The sequence below is a fragment of the Cajanus cajan genome, chromosome 11 (genome assembly GCF_000230855.2).
Source record: "Cajanus cajan strain Asha chromosome 11, NIPB_CcT2T_4, whole genome shotgun sequence".
Lineage (NCBI taxonomy): Eukaryota > Viridiplantae > Streptophyta > Magnoliopsida > Fabales > Fabaceae > Cajanus > Cajanus cajan.
Genome location: NC_138527.1, coordinates 30,314,912 through 30,341,515, shown reverse-complemented (window position 1 = coordinate 30,341,515; position 26,604 = coordinate 30,314,912). Strand labels below are relative to the sequence as shown.

Here is a 26,604-nt window from a genome sequence, read left to right as displayed (position 1 = left end):
ATATTATTCATTCACTTTAGTTTAATGTTCATAATTTATTTTAAAAAATATTTTAAATATGTTAGAGATATAGAGTTGAAAAAAATATTACAATCAAACATTTTTTTATTCATCAGAATTTACTATATATTGGCTTTTTTTTATTACCATATCAAAATATTTGATAAATAGGTTCAAAATAAATACTATAATTATAAATCTCTTTTCAAACATAATGAAATTATTTTATAATATTTATCTAAAGGAATATTTTATAAAGGTTATTTCAAACATAATTCCACAATAATTAAATATTATCCGTTTTGAGCCTAAACTCTCACGATTTTATTTTTAATCATCGCCCAAAAAATCTTTTGATCATTGGAGTATGTGTGTTTTATAAGTTGTTTCTTCTCTTATTTTATTGATGGGCTTGTTTATATCTAACAAAACATTATAACTTATTTGTCATTATTCCTTTTAAAATTTTTTAATATATTAATTACATAGTAACAAAAATAAATTACGAATAAATATTTCTTTAAAGATCACAAATAAAAATTACATGATAAGGACAATTTTTTTCTTCTAATAATCTATAAATATAGTTATTAAGATATTCTTCTTTTGTTATAGTTTAATGTTCATAATTTTTTTTAAAAAAAACTTTTAAATATAACATAGATATGGAGTTGCAAAAAATATTACTATCAAACATTTGTTCTTATTTATCAAAATTTATTATATATTAACTTTTTTATTACCATATCAAAATATTTGATAAACAGGTTGAAAATAAATATCATAATTAATTTTTTTTTTCAAATATTGTAATTTATTGGTCATTGTTCCTTCTAAAATTTTTTAATATGTAAATTACAAACAAATAATATCTCTTACAATTTCTTAAAGATCATAGATTAAAAATTACATGTAAGGATAATTCTTTTTTTTTCTCTCTCTTAATAATCTATAAATATAATAATTAAGATATTCTTCATTTGCTATAGTTTAACATTCAAAATTTCTTTTAAAAAACACTTTTAAATATAACATACGCGGTTGCAAAAATATATTACAATCAAGCATTTGTTTTTATTACATATTGACTTTTTTTTTATCACTGTAGCACAATATTTGATAAATAAATTGAAAATAAATGTTATAATTGAAAATTTATTTTCAAACACTGTAATTTATTGGTCATTATCCCTTTTAAAAAAATTTAATATATAAATTCCAAAGTAACAAAAATAAATTGACAAATAATTTTTTTTTATAATTCCTTAAAGATCACATATGAAAATGTTGGGATACAAACAAGTCTCACATTAATAAAATAATAGAAGCACAAACATATCTCAATGATTAAGAGACTTTTTGGGTGATGACCAAAAGTAACACCGTGAATACTTAGGTATAAAGCGGACAATATCCCATCATTATGCAGTTGTGTGTGAAATAACTTTATAAAAAAATAACTCTTATAAAATATCCACTTAGAAAAATACTATAATAAAACCCCATCAATGGCATTAGAGCCGCAGGTTGGATTCGGTAACAACCCTTAATAACTCTTTATAATTGATAATATGATCTACAAAAATAGATTTTGTTGCATGAAATGTTGAGTCCCTTGTTTGAGGGGAGGATTGTTGGGATACAAACAAGTCTCACATCAATAACATAAGAAAAACTCAAACATACTTCAACAATTGAGAAACCTTTTGATTGATGACCAAAAGCAAAACCACGAGGGCTTAGACCCAAAGCGGATAATATCATCGTTATGAAGTTGCGTGTGAAATAACTTTATAAAAATAACCCTTATAAAATATCCTCTCACAAATACCATAAAATAATCTCATCAAAAAATTACATTATAAGGATAATTTTTTTCCGAGTAATATACAAATAATAAAACTATATAATTATAGCAAAATATGAAATAATAATATAAATAGATAACAATCAAGGATTTAATTATCATGAATATAATATATTTTTATTGTTTATCTTTTTTTTTTAAAAAAAGAAACATGATCCATCCCTTTTAAAATTCAATTTTCTAAGTAACACAACAATAAAAACAAGAAAAACATAACGGTTAATGAATTCAATATAAAATGTGAAACTCTTATTTTTATTAGTCTAATCATATATTCACAAAATTTGAGTTCGAATTCCATATTGTAATCTTACTTTCTATCATAGCCATAATGCATGCCCACCAAATATTTGATAAAAAGTATTTGTATATGACTTTAAAAATTCTTTTACCAATCACTTCTAGACATACTCCCAAAATTACTAAATAGACATATACAACTCATCTTTAAGCTATATCATTCTCTTACCATATACATCTCTATAACAAAAATTAAATTCTTGCAACATAACTTTGTGGTTAAAAACCAGCCACAATTCCTCAACTTATTTTTTTTTTGTTATGATTGTATTCAACTTATTTTGGAACAAAATGAAATATCCTTCAACCAAATCCATACAATAAAATTATTTCAATTGGTACCATTTGTTAGGTTATTTTATGATATTTGTTTGAGGGAATATTTTATGAGAGTTATTTTTATAAGATTATTACACAAACATACTCCACAATGATGAGATATTATCCGCTTTGGGCCTAAGCCCTCACGATTTTGTTTTTGGTCATCACCCAAAAGGCCTCTCGATCATTGAAGTATTTTTGTGTTATATAAGTTGTTATTTCTTGTCTTATTTTATCGATGTGAGACTTGTTTGTATACCAACAATCATCCCCTCGAACAAGGGACCTATCTTTTCATGCAGCGAAATTTGTCTTTATATATCACATTATATGTTATGAGGGGTTATGATTGTATTCAACTTATTTTGGAACAAAACGAAATATCCTTCAACCAAATCCATACAATAAAATTATTTCAATTGGTACCATTTGTTAGGGTTATTTTATGATATTTGTCTGAAGTGATATTTACAACTCACAATCAAAAGGCTACCGGGTCTACAATCTTCAGACAAAGAAGCTAACAATCAGTAGAGATATTGAAGTAGATGAAAATGCTACTTGGAACTGGGAAGAAAAGTGAATTGAGAAGAAGACTATATACATGCCCATCAATCAACCAACTACATCAAGTTTGGAAGACAATAATCAAGACATTGTTATCTCTCCAGAATCTCCAAGAATAGTTCCAGAAAAAGAAGAATCATCACCTGAGTTTACTCTGAGACGAGTTAGATCACTAATAGATATATATGAAACCTGCAACTTGGCCATACTTGAACCAAGAAACTTTGAAGAGGCAGCAAACCAAGAAGTATGGGTCAAGGCTATGGAAGAAGAGATTAAAATGATTGAGAAGAATAATACATGGGAGCTCGTAGATTGCCCTCATGGAAAAGATATCATTGGAGTAAAATGGGTATATAAAACAAAGCTTAATCCTGATGGAACTATACAAAAGCACAAAGCAAGATTGGTCGTTAAGGGCTACTCACAACAACCAGGAGTGGACTACAATGAGACATTTGTTCCAGTCACATGCCTAGACACAATAAGAGCTTTAATAGCTCTTGCAGCACATAAAGGATGGAACATCTATCAACTGGATGTCAAGTCTGCCTTTCTAAATGGTGTACTTGAAGAAGAGATCTATGTGGAGCAACCACAAGGATTCGTGATGAAAGGCCATGAAGGAAAAGTAATGAGATTGAAGAAAGATTTATATGGCCTAAAGCAAGCTCCTCGAGCATGGTATAGTAAGATCGACCAATACTTCACTGATCATGGATTCAGGAGGAGTAAGAGTGAGCCTACACTATACATCAAGACTCAAGGTCAGCATACTCTTTTACTCTGCTTATATGTAGATGATTTTATTTATACTGGAATCAATACAAATATGATAATGGATTTTAGAGAAGACATGATGAAGACCTTTGAGATGATTGATCTTGGCTTGATGAGTTACTTCCTCGGTATAGAGGCAAGATAGAGAAATGATGGAATATTCATCTCACAAAAGAAATATATAGAAGTTTTACTGAAGAAATTTAATATGTACAGGTGCAAACCTGTAAGTACACCGCTAGTGATGAATGAGAAACTACAAAAGGAGGATGGAGCACTGTTAAGTCTCAATTTTACTTCTTTTTAGATGAGACTTATTGAACAAATTACACTCATCCTCTGAACCATTGCAATATAATTGTTCTCTTTTTGGTTCATTTTGTGTACAGATATAACTAACCCAAATTCAGCTAACAATACCTTAATACACCTCATTTTTTGTGCAGGTATTGAGCTAGTGACTTGAGGATTGAAGACTCTTAGGATTGGAAACCTAAGAAGCTAAGGAGCAGAGAAGAGGTTCTGCGCCGGGCTCAATATAACCCGCGCTGGGCGTGACAAAAACAGAGTATTTCATCTCTGCCAGTTATATTGCGCCGGGCGCAAAAGGAATTGAGCCGGGCACAAAAGGAATTAAGCCGGGCGCAAAAGGAATTGCGCCGGGCTTGTGTTGAGACAGAGAGTGCTTGACTCCTCTGGAAGAACTTGCGCCGGGCGCGAAGAATTGTGCGCCGGGCGCGGAACCCTAATCTGATCTCCCAGGCTCGTATTTGAAGCCATTTTCGGGGATCTTTCTCTCCATTCTCACATTGGGCGCCTCCAGGAGCTGCGGAAGGGATTCCCAGGGCTTGGGATCGTCCGTGTGCGGATCTTTCCTTCGGTTCTTCACTTCTTCTTCCATCTCTATTTTGTATTTGCCCTCTTTGTTGAGTGGCTTCACCCATTTTGTGGGGTTAGATGTAACCAACGTACTCTATTGTAATCTTTACGGTTTTAATGATATATATACATGTTGTTTTATTCTTTGTTGTGTTTGTTTCTATTCTTAATGCTTGCTTTGGATTGATCACCCTTTGCATGATTTAAGGTTCCATGGGTATTGGAAAATAACCTTTGAAACTAGTTCTGAAACATATGCCTAGTGGTGATTGTATCTAGGGATAGAGCTTGACCCATTAGTAGTCTTAAACCCTAGCCCGTAATGCGGGTGTAGATATTGGGTACTCAAGGGATTGATATTTAATATCCGCACCTAGGCTCTTTCTCTAAGGGATTAGGTTTGAGTAAACTTATGGGTTGACTAAGCAATGAATTCAACAAGAGATTAAGGATACATTAGTGTTACGTTTGGTGAAATCTGACCCCCACAACCTCACAATACCACAATACCATTCCTTACCTTTTCCACTCACAAAACAATATTTATTTACAGCTTTCATTCCAATAGTCACAACTTTGAATTCACTGCACAAACTATGAAATTGGAATTATTCTTTAGTCACGAATAGTCAATAAATGCTTATATTACCTTCTAATCCCTGTGGATACGATATTTTTACTACTTGAACGGCCGGTATACTTGCCGTGTTTGAGACCGTTGATAGAATTAAACGAATTTACAAATATTAACAAAAGTGTTTCAACGAAAATCTCAACAAGTTTTTGGCGCCGTTGCCGGGGATTAGAATGGCGATTTAGTATTTATAGCTATTTGTGACTTATTCTTTTACTTTTATTTTCATTTTAAGGTAGCAATGAATTGTTGAAGCTGACCTGGGCGCTCTAGTCCTCTACTTTCTCTTGTATGCTAGGTACTATGAACAAGATTGACCAATCCCTCTGAGCAATTGTTGAGCAATCATGAGATTGAGCACAAAGCAAGGAGGAACAAGAGCAACAGGAGGAGAAGGAGAGTAGAGCACTTCAAGTTGGTCACCGTCAGGCTCGGGACAGTAAACAAGCGCTTCCTGGGAGGCAACCCAGAGATCTGAACTGTGTTTTAGATTTTTGTTGCATGTTGTTCTGTGTTATAAGTGTTGTTTTGTATTATGTGTTGTGTTTTGTGTTATATGTTTTGTGGTATATGTTGTTTGTGTTATGTGTTAGTTGTTAGAATCATGTTTGAATGGGTAAATATAGGGTACATTTTGTTTGGAATGTGAGGAATGAGGCAATTCTGTGTCTAGGTGGAAATAAGGCCTGATCCTAATTTAAAACCTGGGCAAATTGACCTTTTAAAGTGACTACGTGTCGGGCGTGACTCTTTTGCGCCCGGCCTAGTACTCAATTTTTGGTCTCTGGAACCACCACGCCGGGCGCGTTTAATGCATGCCCGGCGCGATATCAGATTTTGGACCTCGTTGAGTTTTACTGATATGAAGCCCGGCGCATCTGTTCTGCGCCCGGCGCAAAACATACCTGATACCTTGTATTTAACTATTTTTCATTCATGTTTCTTTGTGTTCTGTTGTGTTGCATTGTCTTAGTCCATTTCCGTGTACATGCATTTTGTGCTTAATTTTGGTCTAAGGATATTCTCCATTGTGTTATAGTTGCTTGGTCATCACTATGTATACATTTTTTGTGCTCACCATTCTTTTTTATGCTTATACTCCGCGACCACTCTTGGTTTCTAGGACTTTCAGGCATATACTGGTTGGCCTGGGGACCAGGCTCCTAAGTTTGGGGGAGTGGAGCTGCTGATGCAGACGGAGCCGTTGATGGTGGAGCAGCCCCTAAAGATGATGATGACCAGACCCCATAGAGGGAAGTATAGGGAGCCTACCTTAGTTTACCTTTGTCTATTGCAAATTATTTTTTGTCTTTTAATTTCAGTATTTTAACTGTTTTTATATTTAGTTCTTTTTTGGTGATTACTTTGTTGGTTCTTTTGTGAATAGTCTGCCTTAGCATGGTTTTTAATCTTGTTGATACTTGTTCTGCTTGTGATCGATTCTGGATTATAGTTTGCTTGATGTTTATGGTGTGTGTACCTTAGACATTTTCAAGTCACATTAGATCTTTAGTTCATGACTAGTTGCATACGGGTTTCAATGTTGATCATAGAACTGAGCTGAGTTTGATAATTTGTGCATGCATAGCCGGGTGAGGTGTGAGCTTAAATACCTATGAGTGAACTACACTTAGGTTGCATGATAGACTTTGCTTGAGTTTCCCTGGTGGTTTGCTTATGTTGTGCACTTATATGATCAAGGCATTCATACTCCTCTATTTTGTAACCATCTAAGCCAAAAAGCCATCTCCACTCTTCACTTGACCCATACCTTTCTAAGCCTAAACACCACACCTTCCACTTGTCCCAAACCATGAAAAATTAACCATAACCCTTGCTTTGGTTAAGAGAGCAAACTGATGACATCAAATAAGTTTGGGGGAGTTGAAGAATGGGGAATTTTGGGAAGAAGAAAGTATGTGGTCAGCCATTACAAAACAAAATAAAAAAAAAAAAAAAAAAAACAAAGCAAAACAAAAACAAAAATATTAAGATGCAAAAATGTAAATATGCATCTCATAAAGGTTAATGGCTTGGATCAGGTAAAGGGCATGTGCCAAATTGTTGTAATGGGGTATGGAGAGGGACATCATTGTAAAATCTTATTTGCTCTCTTAAGCTATAGCACCTTCAATCCTTGAAAAACCATAAAACTGCTACCGCTTGACCCTGCTTGACCCAGATTGCCCTAATAAAGACCTTGTGATAAGTGTCTGCATTTGTTTTACCACTGGTTTCATTTGGAAACGAAGAGCAAAGTTGAATTATGTGGCGTGAGTAGTAGACTAGAGAGAAACACTCACCCTGATACACTAGTGTGCATAGAGAGAAACATTTTCCTAGTGAGGATGCATACACAGATAGTCATTACTCTTCTCAGCTCTTTGATCTCTTTTGAAACCTTTGTTTGCACCTTGTCATGTTCTATTGCAATAATTGTGATTGGAAATTCATCTGAGGTTCATGCTTGCGAAAAGAAGATACAAGTGAACTAGGATGTAGAAATTGACTCACTTGCATTGCTTGTTATCTGCTAGATTAATTACCTTTTGCTTGAGGACAAGCAAGGTTCTAAGTTTGGGGGAGTTGTTAAGTCTCAATTTTACTTCTTTTTAGATGAGACTTATTGAACAAATTACACTCATCCTCTGAACCATTGCAATATAATTGTTCTCTTTTTGGTTCATTTTGTGTGCAGATATAACTAACCCAAATTCAGCTAACAATACCTTAATACACCTCATTTTTTGTGCAGGTATTGAGCTAGTGACTTGAGGATTGAAGACTCTTAGGATTGGAAACCTAAGAAGCTAAGGAGCAGAGAAGAGGTTCTGCGCCGAGCTCAATATAACCCGCGCTGGGCGTGACAAAAACAGAGTATTTCATCTCTGCCAGTTATATTGCGCCGGGCGCAAAAGGAATTGAGCCGGGCGCAAAAGGAATTAAGCCGGGCGCAAAAGGAATTGCGCCGGGCTTGTGTTGAGACAGAGAGTGCTTGACTCCTCTGGAAGAACTTGCGCCGGGCGCGAAGAATTGTGCGCTGGGCGCAGAACCCTAATCTGATCTCCCAGGCTCGTATTTGAAGCCATTTTCGGGGATCTTTCTCTCCATTCTCACATTGGGCGCCTCCAGGAGCTGCGGAAGGGATTCCCAGGGCTTGGGATCGTCCGTGTGCGGATCTTTCCTTCGGTTCTTCACTTCCTCTTCCATCTCTATTTTGTATTTACCCTCTTTGTTGAGTGGTTTCACCCATTTTGTGGGGTTAGATGTAACCAACGTACTCTATTGTAATCTTTACGGTTTTAATGATATATATACATGTTGTTTTATTCTTTGTTGTGTTTGTTTCTATTCTTAATGCTTGCTTTGGATTGATCACCCTTTGCATGATTTAAGGTTCCATGGGTATTGGAAAATAACCTTTGAAACTAGTTCTGAAACATATGCCTAGTGGTGATTGTATCTAGGGATAGAGCTTGACCCATTAGTAGTCTTAAACCCTAGCCCGTAATGCGGGTGTAGATATTGGGTACTCAAGGGATTGATATTTAATATCCGCACCTAGGCTCTTTCTCTAAGGGATTAAGTTTGAGTAAACTTATGGGTTGACTAAGCAATGAATTCAACAAGAGATTAAGGATACATTAGTGTTACGTTTGGTGAAATCTGACCCCCACAACCTCACAATACCACAATACCATTCCTTACCTTTTCCACTCACAAAACAATATTTATTTACAGCTTTCATTCCAATAGTCACAACTTTGAATTCACTGCACAAACTATGAAATTGGAATTATTCTTTAGTCACGAATAGTCAATAAATGCTTATATTACCTTCTAATCCCTGTGGATACGATATTTTTACTACTTGAACGGCCGGTATACTTGCCGTGTTTGAGACCGTTGATAGAATTAAACGAATTTACAAATATTAACAAAAGTGTTTCAACGAAAATCTCAACAAGCACCGGAAGCTAATGCATCCCGATACAGGAGTTTAGTCAGAAGTCTTCTATATCTCACAGCCACAAGATCAGACATTATGTATGCCACAAGTCTTTTATCAAGATTCATGCAAAAGCCAAGTCAAATTCACTATGGAACAGGAAAAAGAACATTGAGATATCAACAAGGCACAAAGGAGTTTGGTATATGGTATAAAACCATGACCAAATCAAGGATGATTGGCTATACCGACAATGATTGGGCAGGATCAATAGACGACATGAAGAGTACATCAGGATATGCCTTCTCACTAGGATCTGGATTTTTCTCTTGGGTGTCAAAGAAGCAAGCAACAATAGCACAATCAACAGCAGAAGCAGAGTATATAGCAGCTACTGAAACTACAAGTCAAGCAATATGGCTATGAAGAATACTTGAAGAAATGAGTGAACAACATGGACCGACTGTCATATACTGTGACAACAGATCAGTAATAGCAATGGAAAAAAATCCAGTTCATCATCAAAGAACGAAACACATAGCCATCAAATATCACTTCATCAGAGAAGCAGAGACAACTAAGCAAATTCAATTTGAATACTGCTCAACAGAAGATCAAGTTGCAGACATATTTACAAAGGCACTGCCAAGAGCAAAGGTTGAACAACTACGGACTATGCTTGGAGTTACCGAAATTTGCATCAAGGAGGAGTGTTAAATTATGATGCAAATTCTAGAAAAGAAAAAGAAAATTCTAGAAGCATAAGTGTATAATGAAAAAAGAAAATTCTAGAAACATAAGATAAGATGTACAAGTCTCTAGAAAAAACTAAAAGAGTGTAGAGACTTGAAGAGTTTAGAAAATTCTAGATAATTCCACTATCATCTAGAGATAGAACACCGTGCCTATAAATAAGCAAATTGGGACTTCATTGTAACAACAATAATTACCATAATTACTACTACTCTCTGAATACAAATAAGTTTCTATTATCCCACCAACTATTCCTTTGACAACTATCATATACTAACAACTTGCTTAATTGCTTTTACTTTTGGTCAAATAGCGAGATAAACAACTGTTTTTACTATGTAGGATACAATTCACGTGTCTGATTTTAATATATTTTGTGTACAAAAAATTGGACGAAAGCAGTTTTTCTGGAAGGATTTGTTTAAAATGTTCGTCCATAAGTTCCTGTAATGACTTAGCACTATGATCCCAAAAGTTGGAAACAACATGCAGAATGATATAAGTGATTCTTTGAGTTTTCAAACTGTTCCAGATAAGTGATTTAAGTTTTTTTCATTCCCTACTCCAAGAAGTCTCTAAATACGTTTTGACTTTACACAGATTGAAACTAAGAAGTTTATGAATTAAACTCAGGGTGCATTTCTGTTGATCTTTGAGAGGTGAAAGGCAAGGGAAGGTCAACAATTTAGTAAATTGAAGCCTGGAAAGCATGTTCTCCCTTGATAAACTTGCCAGCAGGTTTGGCAACTCTTGAATGAACCTTGAAACCCACGGCATAGGCAACCATGTTACCTAAGACATGCTAGAATTTGTTTATTTATTTTTTGATCTTTGGAAATGATGCACAGAAGCCAAAACATTGTCTCAATTTCGTTTGCAAGTTCAAGTAACTAATCTTAAGGGAAGCATGACTAAATTCTCATGTTGTAAACTCACAGAGCAATGTCTTTGCCTTTCTTTTCATCAAGAAGCACATCATACTAAGTTGATAGTTTAAATTATGCAAACAGAAACCCCCAACTTTTTGATGCCGAAAATGAATCAGCAAATAATACAAACTCACTTTTTAAATACATAAATATAAAAATACGGTAAGAGGTCAATCAAGCAAAGGAGCAAGCAATACAAAGTTTTGTTGTAAACTTTAAATAGCAGTTTACGCTCACCTCTACCACATTGTAGGGTGTGTTTGAAAAAAGTTATTGCATAAAATGATACATCAATACACTACTTTTTTTTGTCAATGCCTAGTAACGATATTTAAGTGTTTAGCATGAATGAATTCCTACAACGATAGGAATAAATTGAAAATCATGATGAGATATTTTGTATTTGTATTATAAAAATATATTTTTATTAAAGGAACAGAATCTAATTTTCTTTGTAAACTTTAAATATAAAAAAAATATATAATATAAAAATCAAATATTAATAATAACATATTCTAAAAATAAGGAAACAAAATATAAAATAATAAAACAAATTAAATTCAAATATTTGAAAAATAAGAGAAGAGATAACTATTATAGTTGTCGGAAAAATGTTAAAGAGTCGTAGAAGAAGACGCAGATCGTTCGAAAAAGAGAGGGAGAAGAAAGTTACAAGCTTAGTGCAAAGTGCATCACTCAATAGGGAGGAGGAAAGGAGTTATATGCTTGGGACAAAGTGTGTCTATCAATAGAGAGAGAAATTCAAATGAAAGGATAAAAATATCCTTATTTTATAAAGTATTTTTTGTTCAATTTGTTTTAAATCCCCGCACCAAAATGCAATCTCACCCGCTCCAATCCACGACGATCTCGCCCACTTAAACTACTTCACTTCAAGGCTTTTGTAGCAACACAAAGCTACTCTACTCTCAGTTATCGCAACTGCTACAACCACTATTGACTATTATGATACATCATTACCAGATGAATAAATGTTACTAGTGTTAGATTATATGTCTCAAAAGACTACTTCCCTTAATAGTAATTTTGGATTAAAGATCTTAAATAAAGTTGACTTGGTAAAACTTTGCTTATATTTAAATTTTTTAGTCGAAAATATAAACAAATTTCTACCAAGTCAACTTTATTTAATATCTTTAATCCAAAATTACTCTTATAGTAATTAATGAAAATATTATTTATTATAAATGTGATTCAGAATATTTTTAAGAAACATAATATATATCTTATATAAAATTATAAAAATTAAATACATTTAATAAAAAAAAATTAATATGTATAAAACTGATTATTTTTTTGCTTATATATAAGTAGAGTGGAAGTACTCGACAAGATTTTTTTTTTTTTTTTGAAAAGCAAAAGTATATTAATATATGGCACTAGGGGTGCCATGAACTTTATGTACAAATAAAAATAACAGTCTTAGTTAGATATAATATAGTCAATTTGACTAGTAATCATGAAAAAGATATTACAATATGAAATCAAGCCACGTAAGTCATAGGCCCATCTTACCCTCAAAAGATACATTTCAACCAATAATAAGAAACATGTAATGTCTGTAAGCTCGCAAAGCCTAAATGATGTAACCTTCCACAGTGCCAAATTAGTAAACTTTTCAGATGTGGGTACCAACTGTATCGCAAAAGGTAAACTGGTCACGAATTGGATGCTTCACCAGCACTTAGGGTATGACTTTTGAGATAGCTTTGTATGCCCAGGCTTTTCCATAATGAAGAACAAAGTAACACTACTGCATGTTAATAATCCAAGTTTCCTTCTGCATGTTTGATCACCTTGTTGAAGTGCCTTGTTCTAATGCAATCAATGGCCTGCGGATCTATAGCCAAACCCATGGGTACTATGAGCATTGCTTCGACCACATAATCAACATTTCTTAGTTGTAGTTCCTTTCCATTTGCTTTGAACATACACCAGAGAAAGACACGAACTCCAACCTATATGCATCTGCTCATTAAGAGTTGTGTAAAATGTTTGACTCCTCAACAACCAGGTTTTTGACCTTACAACATTCTTTCACCATCTTATCATCCGACTAGCCTTCCCCGCCTCTACTACATAGTGGTCCACTTTAAACAAACAAGCATGACATCACTCCACCTTATTAATCTGTAGTGTCAACCTTCTGATGTTCTGATTCCCGAATTCCTCACCAGTTTTATTTGTCAAAATATTGTATCATGTGGCCAACCTAGAGTAAACACAAACCAAGGTTTGAGCTCCACTAAGCATAGCTGTAATTGAAATTTTTATCTAATCTTAACCATGTCCAAGTGACAAGCAATATCTTTCACCAAATATTTTGCATCAAATCGTATGTTCCCTAAACATAACATTGTTTCTATTCCATCAAATAGTCCAAATGATTGCACACCATAGTACTCTCCACTTTTGGAAAACAACTTTTGATGGGCTTAGGAAAGGTTTCTGAAAATAGTGTTACAGGGTGTTGTCTGGTAGTACTACTACGATATCCACCCACTCATAACTCCTTCCATACGTTATCTATGACCCAACAGGAGAAAAATGTATGTGACACTGATTCAGGCTCTTGATTGCAAAAATTGCACCTCGATTCCATTTCATTCAAAACAATCTATCTTCTTCTCAAATTATTGCAAGTAGCCAAGCCATTCAATTGGAGTCTCTAAATGGTAATAGCTGCCTTGGGAGGAATTGGAAGCCTCCAAATTTGGGTCAACATGTAATTTAGTTGTTATCCAAATCTCGAAAATTGAAGGATTGAGTACGCTGATTTAAAGACGGAGAGCTTAGCCCTCACGGCCGTGTACAATAAAATTAGCCACATAATAAATTAATACAAAATCTTCTCAAAACTTCCATTTGATAATTCTACATAGCTTGGCAACAAAGATCCAAAGAAAGAAAAATCTACCACTAGCAAAGGCAAACTATACGTGATACCTCTTTGCTTACAAGCTATCATGCGTGTAAATTAGAAAACTATACCAAGAATGATAACAATAATCTTAACAGATTGATTCTTGTGGGTAAACTACATTATTCAAGAAATCAATAGGATCTGCAACCGCTTTTAACGGTTTCTAGATCAACAATAGGCTACAGTACAGACAAATTTCTATACTTTCCCTCAATTAATGGTTAGAACTCAAAAAATTGATGTGAACGAGCTCTTACCAGTACTTGCCGGCAGCATATATGCAAAATTAAAATAAAAAAAAAAAAATAAAAAAAAAAATAAAAAACTGTTATAGTTTATAACAAGAATTTATTGCAGAATATAATGTCTTCTAGAGGAAGATGTTAATTTCCTTTTCGGTCATCTCCAAAACATGGTCTCGTGCGTCAGCCAAAGCACTCTGCATGTGAAGTATTTTCAGATCCATTAGATAAAATAAAAGGTAAAACTAAGTAATAGCAATAGCACAAAAATACATCACCTGCCCAAATTTTGTAAGGAAATTACTGGCAATGTTTAAGGATGAGACAGCTACATCATCATTAGACTTGAGTGCTTGAGCAATAGCAAAAGCTCCATCATCCTGTGAATCAGACAAATATGGCATTAGAGGAAATATAATTTCCTTGTCAACAAAATATACAAAAGAACACACTCATACCCGTATTTCATTAAATCCTAAATCTAGAGAGGTTAATGCTTCGTTAACCACTTTCAAGCTGCGAGCCAGGCATTGTGCACCCTGCAACAGTTGGTTCATAAAACAATAACATCCTCATATTGACCGATGAAGATTTAGAAAAATCGATTAAAGGGAAAATAACAGGTAATGAAAACAAACTTCATCTCTTAGTCCGTTTGCTCGCAAGTCCAAAATTGATATGGTGGTATTGTATTTTAAAGCATCTGCAATGAACTCTGCCCCTTTTGCTCCGATCTATTAAGTTACTCTATGTTACAAATAAAAGTTATTACAAACAATTTACAGGTAACTCATGGTTAAAAGGTTACCTGGCACCAACCAAGCTTAAGGGTTTTTATGTTCCCATGAAACTTGAGAACTTCAGCCAAGGCCTTGGCTCCATCTGGTCCAATGGGATTATAACTAAGTTCTAACTAAGAATGGGATAAAAATATGTATCAGTGTATAGAAAAACAAACAACAGAATAAAGATTAGAAGCTAAATAACTATTGACGCTTACAGTGGTAATAACTAAATTATCTTTTAAAACTTGGGCAATGGAACTAACACCATCTGCATGAATATTATTTCCCCCCTGCAATATTAACTCAGCAAGTTATTTCCCAAGCAATAGTACTACTGCCTCTGCCTCCAGGTTTTTGTATTTTCTTTTATTAATGGCCAGAGCACAAGCAGTCATGTATAAAGTACAAAATAAAAGGTAACAAAAAAGGAGATCTTCTTACCAGATCCAACGTTGTTATTGATCGGTTTTCCTTTAAAGCAACTGCAATTTTTTCGGCTCCCTGATAAATTATACACAATCAGTATAATGACTATAATCAGAACTCATATTGTCCTCTTAAGAATCTATCTTTGCAGAACTATTAATTTTGTTGTAGTAGACTTGTAGTTGTTACTGCAAATATAACGGGAAAAGGAAAACATAAGGGGCTGTTTGGTATGTCTATTCTCTATTTTCGTTTTCAGTGAAAATGGAAAATAGTGGTGAAAACATGCTTGTTTAAGTTATAAAAATTATTTTCTATGAAAACTCTCCAAAATGAAGGCCAAAATTAAAAACAGAAAAATGTCGTTTTCAATATTTTCCAACAAAATGCAAACAGAGGTATAAACCGTAATTATAACAGGTAACAGACTATAAAGTTGAGCCGAAAATCCTTAATAAATATATGGTGGATGCCATGACAACCTATGGCGGACAAAAAAAAAATATATATATATATATATCACACAAAATAACAAGCAGTAGAAATAAATTAAAAACAAAAAAAATATCAACTTAAATAGTTAAATATCATAACACAATACCATTATTCGTTAAGTCTCAAACATAATTGATTTAAACACAACAAAAAGAGTAGACATTGTTCTAAAAATAAGAATAAGAACAATAATAAAATAGGAACTCAATGTTAGTCTTAGAATTTAGAATAAAACAGGAACTTAAAATGGACCCAATTGGAAGAAGTAGGATTAAAATGAAAAAATGTTTTGCGTGGCATGAGTTCCGTTTGAGACCGCAGTTTGCATGAGAGGTCAAAGTGAGTTGACCAAAAACCTAAGGCCTCACTCAAATTTGGGCCTGGGTTGAAGCCCAAAAACAGGTTTTTGCAACAAAAAAAAAAACTGTTACTTACAACAGCCATGACTGCCATGAAGCTTCATGAGGTAATAGCCATGGTGGGCACCATGGCAGAAATGGCGGACAACACCATAAATCACCGTATAATGGATGACGAATGGCGATGAAGCCAAAATCTGATCTGCCATACCTTTATAACATTATAACCATTTTTTGACAGCATTACATTACCATCGTCTCCTCCATGACCTCCAACATCACCATCATCATTGTCATTACTGCCACCACATGTCGATGGTAATAGCGGTAGTGACAATAATGATAGGGATATAGCATATTTAAATTCACATCAATTTTGGTTTGATGCAGATCAATTACATTAATTTGACGTGATTCTTACTTAAAATTGGATCATGAATGTCGAACCAAACAAGCACATAGTAGTGATGGACTAATAGTAGTGTTGGTTGGGGCGCCACCATCACCATCGCTGCTACCACAATTAGGATATTTTTTAGTTTTTGATTTTTTGAAAACAGAAAATAAGTTCTCAAAACAAACATGTTTCTTAAATATTATAAATTTGAAAATGAAAACTATTTTTAGAAAACAGAAATAGAACAAAAATAGAAAATGCTTTCTTAAACCAAACAGCTCCTAAGTTTTCTCAGAATCTCAGGTATGGCTATACGGATCCACAACTACTGGCCATCAATCCTTCCCAAACCTATTTGTAAACTTAAATGAGACACCCAAATACCATATACAGGGTTATTTCTGAGTATACCCATCAATTTACTATTCAACTTGTTGAAGATGCAGAAAACTAGTTTATACGCCACATACATGAAATTTTGACAATATAGAATGCAATTTATACTGAACAGTTATGGAAAAAACAATTTTATGAATCTCAAATATCATGTATTAATATAATACTTAAAAATCTTAAGGATCCTATTCATTTCATGACCTCACTATGTGAAAATTTTGACAAGGTTTATGATAATCTCATTATGTGAAATTGCGGGCAACCATGAGATAGAATACCTCATCACCAATGTCATTCATGTAAAGATTCAACCATAACAGGCTTTTGCTCTTCCTTATATACTCGGCAACATGGAATGCACCTTTAGCTGTTAATGAGTTGTTGCTGATGTCTAGAAGTGTAAGTTTCCCTTGAGAATAAACATTAGTTGTCAGTTAATTGTAAAATATTAAACTGGAATCGTAGAAGCATGAATGATACAGTCAATATCATAAATTAGTACAAGTTAACCTTTATGTGAAGATAATCCTGTCATCAAAGAACGGATTCCTTCATCTCCAATAGAATTTCCATGCAAATGAAGTTCCTGTTCATATATTCAAGTTCAGGGTAAATCATGCTTGTTTAAGGCAGCATACAGCCACATATGCCTCTAGTGGATGCAACAGCATTTTGTCATTGTGATAAGAGAATACATGTTGAAGGATTAGCACTCTATTTCTTAGATATGCTTTGGAATTTGAGGTGTTCTTTAGGGAAATTCACAATAACATTTTGTGCTATAGGACACATGTTTTGCAATTGGATAAAGATAACTAGATCTATCGGCCAAGGTGGGAATTCTGAAAGCTATGCCAAAAACTTAAAGGTATAATGTAATGTTGGGCATTTCATCAAAAAAAAAAAACAAGAATAGTACCCTTAATGACTTGTTGCTCTCAAGTGCTTTAGCAAAAGCATTAGCCCCCAAAGCACCACCATAATTGCCACTTGAATAGTGAAAATGTCAGACACATTCATAAAAGAGGAGAAGAATAAGTAATGAGCAGTGAAAGATTTGCTCATGAAACAATTCCAAGGGAAAATAGCAACATCAAAAGCAAGAAGATCATAAATCAAACAGCAATTCCCTCAATATCCAGCAGGGAGGATTGGGAGAGGAAAAATTTGCAGAGAATACTTAATGTGACAATTTTTACTCACTTGAGATGTATATTGCGTATACTGTTATTCTCAAGAAGTGCTCCTGCCAGACTTGAAAATCCCTGCCTCCATTTCCAAGAAACAAATTAAAATAATATTTGAATAGCCAGACATCTACGGTCTTAGAATAAGCTTAGGTAAATTGCATACAGAATATTCAATCATGTTATTGTTAAGTTCAAGAACCCGCAAACTTGAGTTTTTCTTCAACATTTCAGCAATAGCTTTTGCACCCTACATAACACAGTAAGCATTTCTTAGTGCCACCCGGGAGGCATTCTGTGAAAAATACAAATCACCAAGCTAACCTCATCACCCAAGTCAGTACTGTTTAGCTGGAGCTTCTCAATGCTAGAGTTATTCACCAATATGTCACATAAGCACTGTGAAGAGTGAACAAGGACATTGATGATCAATAGTCAAATACAATAGTTAAACATAAGTGTGTGACAATGATCAGCAGTAACTGTCAACAAATTATTTTCTTTTATCTGTTTGAGAGAGGATGGAGGTGGGTTATAAAAACATCTTAAACACAGTTCTGATAATCATCATGGTTAGTTAAATAAGCCACAAGTTTCTTGATCGTTAGTCCAAGGTTCTATATGGCATAAAGAGAAATGAATATATTCTAGCAAACACAGTATAATAGAGGAACATGTTGTCATAGTTATTCCTGTAATCCTGTATATGCTTGGTACAGGATTGCAAATTATTACACAAGCTCAAACAGTGAACAAATAAGCCTATGTATGCATGTCAATTTTATAATAATCCATTTTACTCTTCATCTTCACTTGAATAGATAATTAACCTAACTACCCAAAAGAAAGACATGCAACAGATTGAATTTATTTCAAAGGAGTTATAGTACCCCCTAAACCAGTGAATCAAGCTCCAACAAAATATTTGACTTGTTCTTTCTTGGATATAATTCAATATTATATTTAATTGCAAAAAGCCTTGAAAACATAAGCAATAAATTTATAAATAAAAAAATATGACTTTTGAGATATAAGAGTTGAAAAAATAAACTAAGATTCAGCTTTATTCAAACAAAGAGCAGGATCTTTCATAAGTGTTCCATGTCACAGAAGTATGTAAGAATATTACATAAGGTTACACGACTTTTATAAAACTCATCTAAAATGTACCATGTGGACCTCTCAAATAATTACATAAAATAAAGGAACAGTGACAATAATTAACCCAAATCTTGAATTCAGAGATGTAATAAATCCGAACACTTAGAGACTGACCTTAGCACCCTCGTCTCCAACAAGGTTTCCTGACAGATCAAGAGTCTTCAATGTGATGTTTGATTGAAGAACCCCATCAAAAGCTCTCAATCCAGCTGCAGTTATTCCATTTGCTGCAAAACTCACTTCCTCTGCAGTCTTCATAACAAAATATATTTAGCACAGAGAGAACCGAAATGCATCTTTCATTAACAAAATGGAACCTGTGTCCGATCTCATTCAGGGGGGCATCAGCAGATACTAATACTAACTAATCATCTAACTCAATGCATTCAATCATAAAACCCTTGGCCTTTAAAGATTACAAGGTTAGATCAGTAATAAAAAAAATTGTTAAGCAATTTAGGAAGCATTTTTACAATTGGGCTCGTTTGTTTAAACTTCTTAGAAAAGCATTTTTTTTAATAAAATAAAAATTTTCCTGCTTTTTTGATGTGTTTATCTAAACTACTTATTTGAAAGAACAAAAAAAAAAGACTTAATTGCATTTTTGATCCCTCAAGTTTTGCAATTGTGAGATTTTGGCTACTAAATCTTAGTTGAGCAATTTTAGTCTCTTATGTATCACAATTATATGATTTTAGTCCCTCTGATTTAAAATATAACAGTTTTAAAATTATAATATATATATATATAATATTTTTAAATTATACAATTGTTGACTTATTTAAGTTACATATATTATAATTTTCATTCATGTATCAAATGATATATATATTTATTATTACTAAATAAATAAAATTTATATATTATTAATATTATTGATAAATAAATATCAATAATATTATTAGTATTTTATAGATAAATAAAACCACTAAAATCAGTCTATTGGTGAGAGGGTGGGATAGTATGCACAAGGTTCTAATTTTGAACCTTGGTGTCCAAATTTGTAATTCTGATTAATAATAAAAATAGATAAACTAATAATTTCATAAATATAAATTAGTATATATTAATATATTTTTATAAAAATATAAATATATTTGGTAAGATAAATATATATTAGAATAAAGTTAATTAGAAACACTAATACATGATGTTACGCATTAACAGCACATCAACAAAAATTATTAGAATTTAAATGGGAGAGACTACAATTGCACAATTGTTGTACTTGGGAACTAAAATTGCTGAATTAAAAATTGAAGAACCAAAATTGCACATCTGCAATATTTAAAGGACTAAAACTACTCAATTAAAATTTGAGAGATTAGAATCGCACAATACTCAAATGATCAAAAATGCATTTAAGCCTAAAAAAACAGCTTTATGTTATTTTAGGAAGCAAACTCTATCTGGTTTTCTAAAGGAAATGGTTTTCTAAAACAAACTTTTCCTTAAAAATTTAAACAAACTGATCCATACTTTATAATTCATGTGTTAAAAGGATCAATTGCGTAAATGTGCTATTTTTAAAAACAAGTTGTTACATGACACATCCATATTGGCACTTCAAGGCTAATGGCTGATAATGAAACATTTACAATTATAACTAACAAGTATATACTTGTGGCCACCATTATTATGTTTCAATTAGGGGGGAAACCATTACATTAACACTTGTGTGTGGCATCCAAAGATGTTAAAATTGATTCAGCTGTTCAGTAGATTTCTTCCTTTAAGTAACTGAAGCAATGAATACTCTAAATAATTCCAGCATATGCCAGTACAGAAGGTAACATCACTAAATATCTTTCAATAACAGTATAAAAACTGGCAGATCATCTAAAGTCAATAAATATACAAAAAATATGAAAGCAATGATAAATGAAGGATAATTGTTACCTGGTTGAATGCCAAGCTCTCAGCTAGGAAGAATAATCCTTCATCTCCAAAGTTGCGCCCTGCCAAATTAATGTATGATAAATTAGTTATTTTTATTTTTATTTATCCATTCATCTCAATAGTACCTACACTTTAAAATGGTATGTCAATACAGTCCAGTCAACTGCAATAGAGCAAGAAATATCTGTTGTGTTAGGAGTGATTAAAATATGGAATTTGTTTGCTTTGTTTTGAACTGAACTAATTGGATTTAGAAATCAAATCATATGTTTTGACTTTTGATACCAATACAAAGGTTTGAATTGATTTACAAACCAAATCCATGTTTGGAATAGATTAGTAATAAAAGAAATTCATTAAGTAATTTACATTATCATCCTTATTAAGATTGTGGAATATATTAGCATGCATATAAGATTAAAATGGAAGGATACCATATATCAAGGGAAGTCCAATATCAATTAGATTAGCCTGTAATGGATCAGATTCAGTCCACAAATGGTAAAATAACAAAGTTATTATCAAAGAATCTTCACCATCAAATATATTATATTAGATAACTGTAAATATTTTTTTCATGCATCAAATTATCAATCCATCCAGCATACCTGACATATCAATACTAGGAAATGACCTCAGTTCCCGAGCAAACTCATTGAGCTTCTGTTTAGATTGTCTCTCAATCTTTGCCCCAAGCTGGGATAACAAGTTTGTACCAGCAGCAAAAGACCATTTCAGTCCTTGTGAAGGGGATTGACTTTCCACAGTCGAAGATTTCAATTGCTTCTGAGTTGGAACAAGAAGTTTCTCCACTAACTTCCAGATAACTGTAAGCTGAAAACAAATTAGTACAACCACTATTATGAAATATAACTTGCAATCATAACAAAATCAAAGAAAAAGAACAGAACCATACTAAGCAGTGAAAGACTGCTTAATTAAAAAGCATGGATATTTCAAAATGTCTACCAAACTAGAGTCAAATAGATACTTCTAAGTTGTATCTGATACCCAGTAGCAGAGCTAGACATGAGAATTTTATGCATTTAAGTCATGAGGGGGAGGTGTAGGTTAAGGAAAAAATACTACAGCAAAATAATGTGTATTTAAGACATAGAGTTTCAAAATTTAAAGGGAGCAAGGCCTCTCCAGAGATACAAGCCACGCCTGTAGATCATATCAGATACTTCTCTAACACCAACACTTACTACTACCTTGCATAATATGATTTTTACTTCTTTGAATTTTGTGCCAATATAAGTGAAATATTAATATGCTATAAGAACTTGATAATACTAGCCTTCTATAATTCTATTTGAGCTCATGAGTTGACTCAAAACTCAAACAAGTTCAATGATTCCTTGGTGGAAAAATGAGGCAACTCGCTTGGAAACTCAAACTGGATCAAACTCAGCTAGACTTGGGCACATAGACTCTGCCAAAATCATGAGTATGCTGCCAAGTTAGCCAGTCTATGTGAAAGCCAGATACATGTCCATAAAATGCCCAAAACAGTGCTGTTTTCTTTGAGTCCCTTAATTTTTTTCTTCCATTCTGTGTTATCCCAATCATCTTCATGACACATTTCCCATTTTCCCCATTCACAACAAGCCCCATCCTTTACTCTGTTACATTTGCTTCCTCTAACCCACCTCTGGCGACCACAACTCTTAAAATGAGCCTCCAGGCTCCAGCACTCTTTTATTTTTCATCTGAACTTGCAATATTAGTAGAGAACTTCAGAATTTGAAATCATTGTGAATTGTGATAGTTGATCATTGTGAATGTATATCACTTGTAAATTGTGATAATTGATCATTATGAAGTAGGAATGCTGGATATTTAGTATTTTATGGTATAATATTCTAGTTGGGATCAAAGTTATCAATGGCACAAGGTGGAATATGGTGGAAGGCTCAAAATTTTTCCATATAAACATGTCATTGCAGCCTATGGCGCCACCATAGCAGGCCTCCCATAAAAAATTGTCTATGGCGGTGGGGTTGAAAAATGCCATGATATAGCAGTATGGCAGCACTATAACAGTTATTTAACATTTATTGGGATTATGGGATACTATCATTATGTTATTTAATAGACTTAAATATGTTTTTAGTCCTTTAAATTTAAGGTAAATTTATTTTTAGTCTTTCAAATTTAAAATTCATCTTTTTATTCCTTGTAATTTAAAAACAAAAAATTATATTAGTCCTTACACTCAAATTTTGTTAAGGAATTTGTCAAATAATGTTGTATAAAATCTACCTATTGATATCCTGTTAGTGAAACATCACAATAAACTCAATTGATGGTGTATAATTGTCTCAATCTGACACTTTCAAATATATTATTGGTGATCTGAGGAGCTAAAATAAAATTCTAGAAAATTACAAAACTAAAAATAGTGATTTTAAATTTGAGAGACCAAAAACAAATTTATTCTAAATTTGAAAGACTAAAATCATACTTAAGCATTTTTAGTATTTCTATCAGGTAAAGAAGTTTCTAGAGCCTTCACAAGTTTGCATAAACTTTCGAGTTTAAAAAGAACCAATGACATATCAAATTACATTTCCCTATCATGAAATATGCTTAAACTATACTACCCTTCCCTATAATCAATAGTAATATAAAATCTATCCAGCCACTACCGCGGGGCCACATTTTTTTTTTTCCTTCACGCCTCTCTTACTTTCTTTCTCTGCTAGTTTTTACTGAGAGTGCAAAGCACACAGGACTTCTCTAGTTTTAAAAATTACACTGCCTTCCCTTAAGAGACGAATAATTCACTTAGGTGCGTTTTAATGAGTTTTCCAGGGATATTTTTTTTATTGATTTTGCTTGTTATCATTAGTGACATTATCGACAGCTGATTTTAAACATCGACTATCAAATTTAAGCCGTTAGAAGATGAAATAAATATTTTAGACAAAGTTCTAGTCAAGTTTTAAAACTTCATTTAATATTTTTAAAGTACTAAAATCTATAAGAAAATGTTCAAAATTCTGTCATTGATACTGAAAGTCGCGTAGAAAGGGAAAAACGTCCTTGAAAGATTCGTTCATAACTATTTGCCACCGCTAAAAGAAAGTGTACCACGCGGTGTTCTTCTAACAATAAAATCAGCGTTAATCAGTGTACTTCCATTATACACGCATCATAGATTAAAATGCAGGCTACGATACGAACAACTAAAGAACCGTCAAATTAAAAACACGGAAAAATAAGCATTGAATACCAAAAGTGAGGGCGAAGAAGGCGGCAAAGGGCGCAACAATGTTGACAATCTGTTTCACCGGAGCACTTGACAGCGGCGCGCTGGCCTGAGACTGGCGATAGACTCTGCGAGAACCGGTGCCGCGCGCGCGAGTTCCTTCCACGCTGGAGGAAGCCCTAACCACGAAGCTTCCGAATCGCAGTCTCGGAGAACACGTTCTCCGGTAGTTCAGAGCCGGAAGCCGCGCAAATTGAGCAACGGCGGCGGCGGTTGAGAGCGGCGCTTGCAGGCGCTGGTTGCGGAGGCGAACCTGCAAAAGCGTTAGGGTTTCAAAGACGGAGAACGGAAAAGAGGAAGGGTTAGTTAGGTGTTACCGAGGGAGTTAGTTACCTGCGGGTGAGAGTAGAGGGAGAGAGTGGAAGTGAAGACCATGGCTTATGATCGATGAAGGAGCATAGAACGGTGGATAAATGAAAGAAGCAATCGCAGATATAAATTATGAAAAGGCTTCGTGTGCAGATTTTCGCGGAGAGATGAGTGTAGAGAAGAATGGAGAAGCGAGTAAGGTCACTCGCTAGCTATGAACCATGTCTCGTTCGTTCTATTCCGTTCTATTCTATCAAGTATCAACTCAACTCTAATACTGTTACCAGTGTGTAAGCAAAGGGAAGCTCGGTGTGTCTGGGCTCTGGAGGAGCCAATGGGCTGGTTAGGCCCAATTGAAGGGCCCGAAATAAACAGGGCCGCCCAATGTTCAATTACCACTATGCAACTAACCATTCTAGGCATATATCTATGGACCACAGTCCCAAGAGGTGTATCCCTAACTACATTTACTTAAAGGCAGATGATAAACACACCTCCACTCTCGTATAGATACACCCCCTTTTTAAAAAAATATATATAAAATATCTAAATTACCCTTAAAAAAAAATAAAACTCCTAAATTTACACCTCCTCTCCCGCACCCCCGCACCCCCGCACCCCACACCCCCTTCTTCCTTCTTCCTTCTTCCTTCTTCCTAATGCTTCTTTCCGCTCACACGAAGTGGAAGAATATGTTTTGCGGGCATGACGAGTGTTGGAGGACCGAAAGGATCGCCGCCATCGATCCTCGGATGTATGTCGTGTCCAGAGTCATTGTCACCTGTACATTATGAATGGGCTTCCTAAAGGAGGGGGAGCCTGCACACATTGATGCTCACAAGAGAAACTAGGGGGAGATTATTTTTTAATGTAAATGGCAATTAAGGATCATGAGGGTCTCATGAGAGAGTGGAACCCATTTTTCTGCAGCCAACCTTGGGAGGGTCTAATCTGCGGTGGGAATCCTGATGATGCTGCAGCAGTTGCTAACAAATGTGGAGGCCCGGCTTGCCATTGTTGTTCATCCGACATTGATAATGAAAGATCACTTCCAATACGGCCTCCATTACTGCTGCTAGGAACCTGCATGTTCGAGAGAAAAGAATTTAAGCCCACTTCGGTGCGTGCTTCCTCAATCGTCTTTTGTCCATTTAAATATAATGCATCAGCTAAAACACAAAGTAGTTCAAGAAGGAAGAAGGGGGGTGTGGGGTGTGGGGTGTGGGGGTGCGGGGAAGGAGGGTGCGGGAAAGGGAGTGTAAATTTAGGAGTTTCTTTAAGGGTAATTTAGACATTTTATATATATTTTTTTAAAAAAGGGGTGTATCTATACAAGAGTGGAGGTGTGTTTATCATCTGCCTTAATTAAAACACTTGAAATAATGGGCTGATTGACCCATTTGGGCACTTTCACAAATTATTTACGTAAATTGGGCTGTTTTGAAATTATATATACTTTTGGAACATTTTACTATAGTGTCGCTATGGGTCATAGCGACACCATTGACACGTGAATTTTTTTTTTGGTAATTACGATTGACTAAAATTTAGTCAAACAGAGTCGCTATAGGCTAGAGTGATTTTTCTAAAGTCGCTATAAGCAATATCACCACATAAAAAATATAATTAATATATATTTTTTATTATTAAAAAAATAAATTATGTAAAGGCGCTATGGGTCACAACGACATTCAATGTCGCTATAGGCCAAAGTGACAATCTTTTTGTTTATTTTTTTTGTAAATATTTAC

General features: G+C 34.0%; 1 protein-coding gene and 1 pseudogene across 2 annotated transcripts; one reads left to right on the top strand and one right to left on the bottom strand.

Annotated features, from left to right (window-relative positions):
* Positions 1-9,393: 9,393 nt before the first annotated feature.
* On the top strand, positions 9,394-9,723 carry LOC145953500 (secreted RxLR effector protein 161 pseudogene; annotated as a pseudogene).
* A 4,274-nt stretch (positions 9,724-13,997) lies between these two features.
* On the bottom strand, positions 13,998-25,120 carry EMB2004 (RNI-like superfamily protein). 2 transcript variants are annotated; one of them, XM_020362733.3, is made up of 18 exons: positions 24,878-25,119; positions 24,509-24,797; positions 21,879-22,097; positions 21,271-21,329; positions 19,486-19,623; positions 18,535-18,609; positions 18,377-18,460; positions 18,227-18,288; positions 17,943-18,012; positions 17,534-17,609; positions 17,302-17,432; positions 15,392-15,451; positions 15,166-15,240; positions 14,974-15,078; positions 14,804-14,899; positions 14,624-14,704; positions 14,444-14,545; positions 13,998-14,362 (listed from the first exon to the last, which is right to left on the bottom strand). In XM_020362733.3, the coding sequence occupies exons 1-18, from the start codon at positions 24,917-24,919 to the stop codon at positions 14,294-14,296; spliced, it is 1,833 nt and encodes a 610-aa protein (XP_020218322.1). In that variant the 5' UTR covers positions 24,920-25,119; the 3' UTR covers positions 13,998-14,293. The 2 variants fall into 2 exon arrangements, with proteins under 2 accessions (XP_020218322.1, XP_082922497.1); XM_083066371.1 differs by lacking the exon at positions 14,804-14,899 and having other exon boundaries at positions 24,878-25,120.
* Positions 25,121-26,604: the final 1,484 nt, after the last annotated feature.

Excerpts from the sequence above, each read along its gene's own strand:
- EMB2004 (XM_020362733.3), bottom strand. The coding sequence starts at position 24,919 with ATGGTCTTCACTTCCACTCTCTCCCTCTACTCTCACCCGCAG. Across the intron at positions 22,098-24,508 it reads CTTCTTCGCCCTCACTTTTG|TTATCTGGAAGTTAGTGGAG; the intron begins GTATTCAATGCT and ends TTCAGCTTACAG. Across the intron at positions 14,546-14,623 it reads TAGGATTTAATGAAATACGG|GATGATGGAGCTTTTGCTAT; the intron begins GTATGAGTGTGT and ends TCTGATTCACAG.